General features: G+C 39.2%; 1 protein-coding gene across 1 annotated transcript; it reads left to right on the top strand.

Moving 5' to 3' along the window:
• Positions 1-629: 629 nt before the first annotated feature.
• Positions 630-7,336, top strand: LOC112521718 (phytochrome B-like). The gene is made up of 4 exons (XM_025130715.1): positions 630-2,703; positions 4,355-5,162; positions 5,512-5,805; positions 6,866-7,336. Exons 1-4 carry the CDS (start codon positions 630-632, stop codon positions 7,074-7,076), a joined length of 3,387 nt encoding a protein of 1,128 aa, XP_024986483.1. The 3' UTR covers positions 7,077-7,336.
• The last annotated feature ends 701 nt before the right edge of the window (positions 7,337-8,037 follow it).

The following is an 8,037-nucleotide window of genomic DNA, read 5'->3' on the forward strand; positions in this document are numbered from 1 at the left end:
ATAGTTCTTTCTCTTTTTTTATAATCTTTTGAAAGCTGTATATAACTACAGTTTTGTATGACCCAAGGAAATCTCCTAAATTACACATTTTTTTATAGATTAAAATTTTACTTGATAAAATAAATAATATTGTTAAAACCGGATATAATTGAAAATGTTTGTAGTAAATTAAATAGTAATTAATTTGGTTAGAAAAAATAAAAAGAAAAAGGGCAAAAAGATAAAGAAGATGATGTTGTAGAGTCTGGAACACTCCGAGACCAGATACAATCTGATGCTCCAATCAAAGCAATAAATCAAAAAAGTAATTCTTTTTCTTCAAAACAATAAAATTCCCACAATTCAGAATCTTGATGGGTTTTATGACGTGTAATCCATGCATAAAAACTTGTACATTGGTCTTCCAGTTCTTGAAAAGGGGCTGCAGGCATTTCAAATGGACACATAAACTCCATTCACTACTACAAAAGAGAAAAACCAAACCACCACTATGATTTATACATTAGTAAAGTTCATGTTCATTTTCATGTTCATGTTCATCATAGGATGATAGATGATATATACATTCAACTTCAACCCTCTATCCCAGTTTTGATTTCCAGAAATTGAACTTTTTTAGTTCAGGAACAATGGCTTCTGATGGTAAAACGAGCTCAAAATTTCATCCCGTTAGCAAAGGTCGACCATCATCAACATCAAACAGCAACAGGAGGATGGATTCAATGAGCAAAGCCACTGCACAATATACAGTTGATGCAAGGTTACATGCCGTTTTTGAACAATCTGGTGGTTCTGGTAAGTCTTTTGATTACTCGCAATCACTCAAAACCACAACCCAATCCATCCCTGAACAACAAATTACTGCTTATTTGTCGAGAATTCAAAGAGGAGGTCACATTCAACCCTTTGGTTGCATGATTGCAATCGATGATTCCACTTTTAAAGTCATCGCGTTTAGCGAAAATGCTCGAGAACGATTAGGTTTGGCTCCACAATCTGTTCCGAGCATCGAAAAACCCGAAATCTTAACCATTGGAACCGACGTCAAAACCCTTTTCACCCCTTCCAGTTCTTCGTTGCTGGAAAGGGCTTTTCGAGCTCGAGAAATCACGCTTCTCAACCCTGTTTGGGTTCACTCGAGGAATTCGGGGAAACCCTTTTACGCGATTTTGCATAGGATTGATGTAGGTATTGTTATTGATTTGGAGCCCGCAAGAATGGAAGATCCGGCGTTGTCAATAGCCGGCGCCGTACAGTCTCAGAAGCTCGCCGTTCGGGCGATTTCCAACTTGCAGGCACTCCCCGGCGGTGATGTTAAGCTTTTGTGTGACACGGTGGTGCAGAATGTGAGGGAGCTCACGGGTTACGATCGGGTTATGGTGTATAAATTTCATGAAGATGAGCATGGTGAAGTTGTGGCTGAAAGCAGAAGGGAAGATTTAGATCCTTATATTGGTTTACATTATCCGGCCACGGACATCCCTCAAGCTTCGAGATTTTTGTTCCGGCAAAACCGTGTTCGGATGATTGTCGACTGTCATACGACCCCGGTTCGTGTGATCCAAGACGACGCCTTGATGCAACCACTGAGCTTGGTGGGTTCAACCCTTCGAGCCCCTCACGGTTGCCATGCTCAGTATATGGCTAACATGGGCTCGATCGCTTCATTAGCTATGGCGGTTATCATCAATGGATTGGATGATGAAAATGTAGGCGGTCGAGCTTCGATGAGACTATGGGGGTTAGTTGTTTGTCATCATACATCCGCTCGATGCATTCCTTTCCCTCTTCGTTATGCTTGTGAATTCTTGATGCAAGCATTCGGGCTCCAACTAAATATGGAACTACAATTAGCATCTCAAATGTCCGAAAAACACATTTTAAGAACACAGACTTTATTGTGCGATATGCTTCTTCGCGATTCGCCAACGGGTATTGTGACTCAAACTCCGAGCATCATGGATCTCGTGAAATGCGATGGGGCCGCGCTTTACAATCAAGGAAAATACTACCCATTAGGTGTCACACCAACCGAATCCCAAATCAAAGATATCGTGGAATGGCTATCAGCATGCCATCGAGATTCAACCGGTTTGAGCACCGATAGTTTGGCCGATGCCGGTTATCCAGGAGTCGCTTCACTCGGGGATGCGGTTTGCGGGATGGCGGTGGCTTATATTACTTCCAACGATATCTTATTTTGGTTTCGATCGAATACAGCAAAAGAGATCAAATGGGGTGGAGCTAAGCATCATCCAGAAGATAAAGACGATGGGCAAAGAATGCATCCACGATCATCGTTTAATGCGTTTTTAGAAGTGGTGAAAAGCAGGAGTTTGCCATGGGAGAATGCAGAAATGGATGCGATTCATTCTTTACAGCTTATTTTGCGAGATTCGTTTAAAGACGTTGAGGAAAATAACAATTCAAAGGCTGTTGTGAAAGCTCAGAGTGAAGATATGGATTTGCAAGGTGTGGATGAACTTAGTTCGGTTGCTCGAGAAATGGTTCGGTTGATCGAGACGGCAACTGCGCCGATATTTGCGGTTGATGTTGGCGGACGAATAAACGGATGGAATGCAAAGGTTGCGGAATTGACGGGTTTGTCGGTCGAGAAAGCGGTCGGGAAATCGTTGGTTCAAGATCTTGTCTATGAGGAAGCCGAAGAAACCGTTGCCAAACTTTTGTATCGCGCCTTAAGAGGTATTTCTATATTCTCTTGAAGCTCAACCATTGGCAACAAATCGGAATTCATAGCAAGTAAAATATGTCTAAATGTTCCAACATACTGCATTACAAAACTTAAGTTTAGGGACCAAATAATCGGTGAGTCCTATGTAAAGTCATTATTACAATAAGTTAAAAATATGACATTATTTGAAAATTTGTTTTCTTTGTGAAAATAAAAATATGTGTTTAGAAGACCCTTCTCAAAAATGCCCTCACAAAAAGCTAACATGACACTTTATATCAAGAGTGTTTTAAAATACTTGTTAGGTCGCACAATAGTGTCCTATCAACTTATTGTAACACTTTTGTATATGAACAAATGGCTCGCGGCATATGACTCGCGCAATTGTTTGACTATAAACTTGAGTCCTATAAATAGGGATGGCAAAAAAAAAACTGCACCGTCCGGAACCCGATATCCCGACCCCAATTTGACCGGGGACGGGGATGGGGAATCCTCAAATTTATAAACCGGGGATGGAGATGGGGGTGGGGACATGGATGGAGTTATAATTATAGATTTCTATGTCATACATACACACTAAGGGGCCGTTTATCTAAACACTTATCCGGTAAGCACTTAACGGTAAAATTCCACACTATCGCTTACTTATCAGGCAAGATTTTATTCACTAAAACGCATCGTATGCAACAATTTATCCCGGTAAGCGCTAACCATAGTAAGAGTCCTTGTCCTCACTTACCGAGTAAGACTCTCGATTCTTGCTTTGGCTCTTACCGAGTAAGATTCTTAGTCTTTGCTGTATTTATCCGATAAAGTAAATTGACTTGGTAAGCACTTACCCAGTTAAGCATTTGGTAAACGGCACCCAAGTATAATAATAAAATGAGAAACCCAATAAGTATATATAATGTATAAATATAATCAATCTTCATGATGAACACTTGTAAAAGAAATTACATTATTGATTTGGTTGTTTTTGGAAGTATATAATATATTTTGTATACGACAAATGCAAAAAATAAACTCACACATTCTCCACACCATTGAGGTTTGAACCTCTGACCTCCTAGGAGAGGCAAGAGGCTCGGAAACTTGATTTGGTTGTTTGTGGGAAACTTTTGTTGATATAATGGTGGCTATATAAAATTTCAGTTATTAAGTATTGCAATTGATATATTTGTCTTTAAATTTACGTTTTTTTATATGTTACTCTTATAGAAATGCAACAATTAAAATTTTGGTGACTGGTATTTTAGCATTATATGTCATTTAAAGGTAAATTTCACATCTATATATATAATGTATAAAAACATTAAGTAAAAAATTAAATTGTGAAAGAAGGGGAAAAATCCTCGATTCCGTGTAGGGATTCAGTTCCCTGATGGGGATGAGGACGGGGATCGGAACAGGGATGTGGATTGGAAATCGGGGATGGGGATTGCGATCCCCGATACCCCTAATGCCACTGCCATCTCTACCTATAAAACATTCTACTATTGCGTCCTTGAAAGATGATTTTGTTGTAGCGACTTGATTGAATCAAGCTATCCAAAACCGAATTAAGTTCACTGGTTTTGTGTTTCCTTTGACTTTGCATCCCGATCCATACTATGGATCTTGATAGTCAACACTGATGCTATTGTTTTAATCTATCCACAGGTGAAGAAGATAAAAATGTGGAGATCAAACTGAGGACATTCAATTCAGCAATGGAAGAAACTCCAGTTTTTCTGGTGGTTAACGCTTGTTCTAGCCGGGACTACACCGATAACATAGTCGGAGTTTGTTTCGTTGGTCAAGATGTTACCGGACAAAAGGTCGTAATGGACAAATTCATCCAAATTCAAGGTGATTACAAGGCCATTATTCATAGCCCGAGCGCTCTAATCCCCCCGATCTTTGCATCCGATGAGAACACCTGTTGCTCTGAGTGGAACACGGCCATGGAGAAGCTCACGGGATGGAGCCGAGGAGACATCATCGGGAAAATGTTGGTGGGCGAGATTTTCGGAAGTTTTTGTCGTCTCAAGGGTCCCGATTCGTTGACAAAATTTATGATCATTTTACATAATGCAATAGGAGGCCAAGACACGGATAAATACCCTTTTTCGTTCTTTGACAAAAACGGGAAATTTGTGCAAGTTCTATTGACCGCAAATAAAAGGCTGAATATGGCTGGAAAAGTTATCGGAGCTTTCTGCTTCTTGCAAATCGCGAGTCTGGAGTTGCAACAAGTTCTGAAACTACAAATGCAACAGGAAAAGAAATGTTACGCAAGGATGAAGGAGTTGACGTATATTTGTCACGAGATCAAGAATCCGTTGCGTGGCATCCGTTTTGCGAATTCTCTTTTGGAAGCATCTGATTTAAACGAAGATCAGAAGCAATTGCTTGAGACTTGTGCTGCTTGCGAGAAACAAATGTTCAAGATCATAAAGGACGTCGATAAGGAAAACATCGAAGAAGGGTGAGTTTAGTTTCTTTCAGTATTATAGATTTCATTCTAATCCTGCTCGGCTTTTCGATGCAAACAAACCACCATTCTTGCAAAATCTTACCCCTTCTCGTCCCAAACAAGTGTCTACATTTCTATTTTAATGTGTCCTAATATAAATGTCTGACTTTCAAAATGTACCCTTAATTATTCATGTTGAAATTCATGACTCTCTATTATTAAGGGTAAAATTGTCATTTACTTCATTAAAAAGTGAAATAATAACACATTTTTAAAACTAAGCCCCTTTTTCATGTGGACGGACGGAGAGTGTACTTAATGCACAATATACTTGTTAAGTTGCTTTGATTTTTCGTTATAGGTCTTTGGAGCTCGAGAAACATGAATTTCTGCTAGGGAGTGTGATCGATGTTGTAGTGAGCCAAGTAATGTTACTGGTGCGGGATCGAGGTGTGCAACTGATCCGTGATATACCGGAGGAAGTCAAGACGCTGACTGTTTACGGTGATCAAGCTAGGGTTCAACAGGTCTTGACCAACTTCTTGTTGAATATGGTGCGCCATTCGCCATCACCCGGTGGTTGGGTGGAAATTCAGTTTCGTCCGAGCCTCAAACAGACTTCAGATGGAAAGAATGTCGTGCATGTTGCATTTAGGTACGTTGGCCAACCATCTTGCTACTCCCTTCATCCCAAAATAAACGTCCACAATGAAAAAGGCATGCATTGTAATTAACTAAATCACAATTCTACTCTTAGTAATGTATTTCTCCAACTCATAATTAAGGGTAAAATTGGAAAGTTGACACTTATTTTTCGAAGGGGACATTTATTTGAGACAAACTATAATAGAAATGTGTAGACCGGAGATGGAGCATCATTAAGATTCAAGAAAATGGCAATTCTAACCTTTGAACTTGGCTTAGAGCATCCTTGTTAGCAACTTAATGCGTTTCATGAGACTCAACTTATTCGGTCAGCTATACATGACTTTGGTAGTGGCTTAATGATATAGATTGTGGCTTATTCAATAATCTTCTAGGGGGAGCTTATGCGGAAAGCCAAGTCTTCGAAACCTACCCTCCCAATTAGAAACAATCTCTTCCATCTATGAAAAAACTTACCCAATCTATACAAACATATTAATCCACACAGACAACTCTATCCATATGGCTTATCAATGGAAAACCAACTAAACAACCCTTAGACGCGTTAACCAACCATTATACTTTTAAATGCAGAAAAAGATGCTGTAGTTAATAAGAATATATAAATAATGGACATAAGCTAATAAGTATGATGGTCATTTTCGGCTTGTGGCTCATCAAACTCGAGCTTGTCTCCCTAAGAGTTAGTATATACTTTGCTGGGTTCTTATGTGCGCCTATTGGCCCATATAAGCACGAGCCTTGGCTCGACTTGTATGGAGTTGGCTTGTATAGACTTATATAAGCTTGTATCATATTTAACTTCGACTCGTGCATAAAATTACAATCATACCCTCTGTAAAGCAAGGTACATTTTTAACAAAATATTAATTGTATTAAGTGACTCATCTCATGTGGCTCACCGAACTTGACCAGTATTTGGCTCGAGTTGCTGAGTCGGATCTGTACTATGCTCGGTTAGGATAATCGGACAAGGTAGCTTAAAGTTAATTTTTTTTTTGTAATTTGAACTTGAATTCATGTGTGTGTTTTTCATATGCATTGTGAAGGATCATGTCTCCTGGTGAAGGTCTTCCACCGGAACTGGTTCAGGACATGTTTAATAGCAGCCAGTGGTCGAGTGAAGAAGGTTTAGGGCTAAGTATGTGTCGCAAAATTCTAACTCTTATGAATGGTGAGGTCCAATATATCAGAGAATCAGAAAGATGTTATTTCTTCGTCGTTCTTGAACTTCCTCCCCGATCAAAAACTGTTGACTAGATCAACAAAGTCAGACTTGATGATTTTGATCAAATAACAAATCACCATTTGGGGAATTAAGCTACGTATTTGGAGTTTTCGACTGTTTTTTGAGACGGGTTTATCATGCTGAAGCATCTATCGAGCAGTTTTCATGGCTCCATATATGGCTGCAAGCGGCATTTTTTGAACTTTGAACAGAAGGAAGTTCACGAGTAGCGTTCTTTTGATCCCTCCATCAACTCTCAAGTACTGTTTTGTATGTAATAAACGTGTGATTCATAAGATTTATATATATATATATATATAATTTGTAGAAATGTCAATTTTTTGAGCCTTGGATTTGTTCAAAGATGTTAGTAACTTTGGGTTAGCAAGCTTCCTTGTGCACAAGAATGGGAATTTGAATGCTTATTGGCCAAGTGTTCATGGTATGGAGATGGGTTTTTTTTTTTTTTTTTTAAATTAACCTGGATATCCAACCCGTTATGCGAGCCGGCTAATTCCAGGACAACCACCTGTTTTACAGATAGCCTGGAGTCATCGCATTTGAACGTCTATGACCACAAAGGGATTTTTATTTCTCCTTAGATTTAAACTTGAAATCTCCAAGTATTTTTTATCTTTGGAGCCAAGCTCAAACCAATCAGGCACCTCTTAATTGTTGTTGTTGACAGAAAGTCGAAGCTTTTGAAGAGAATGTGTACTCTATGTAAACAACTGACAACATATATTTTGATAAATGATATTAACTTTTTTATTTTAAAGTTTTTGATTTTAAATGGTTTAGTTTTTAAACTATTTTTTTAATAATAAAACCATTAAATTTTCTTAGTTTGAATTAGAGATGGTCAAATCGGCCCGGCCTGGCCCGGGACCGTCGGAGGACCGGGACCGGGACCGAGACCGACGAAGGACCGGCCCGGGACCGGTAAGGACCGGTTATGGGACCGAAAACCGGGACCGGTTGAGGTTTTTGGTA

Source organism: Cynara cardunculus, assembly GCF_001531365.2.
Source record: "Cynara cardunculus var. scolymus isolate 2C chromosome LG 11, CcrdV1, whole genome shotgun sequence".
Lineage (NCBI taxonomy): Eukaryota > Viridiplantae > Streptophyta > Magnoliopsida > Asterales > Asteraceae > Cynara > Cynara cardunculus.

Excerpts from the sequence above, each read along its gene's own strand:
- LOC112521718 (XM_025130715.1), top strand. The coding sequence starts at position 630 with ATGGCTTCTGATGGTAAAACGAGCTCAAAATTTCATCCCGTTAGCAAA. Across the intron at positions 5,163-5,511 it reads AAGGAAAACATCGAAGAAGG|GTCTTTGGAGCTCGAGAAAC; the intron begins GTGAGTTTAGTT and ends TTTTCGTTATAG. Across the intron at positions 5,806-6,865 it reads GTCGTGCATGTTGCATTTAG|GATCATGTCTCCTGGTGAAG; the intron begins GTACGTTGGCCA and ends TGCATTGTGAAG.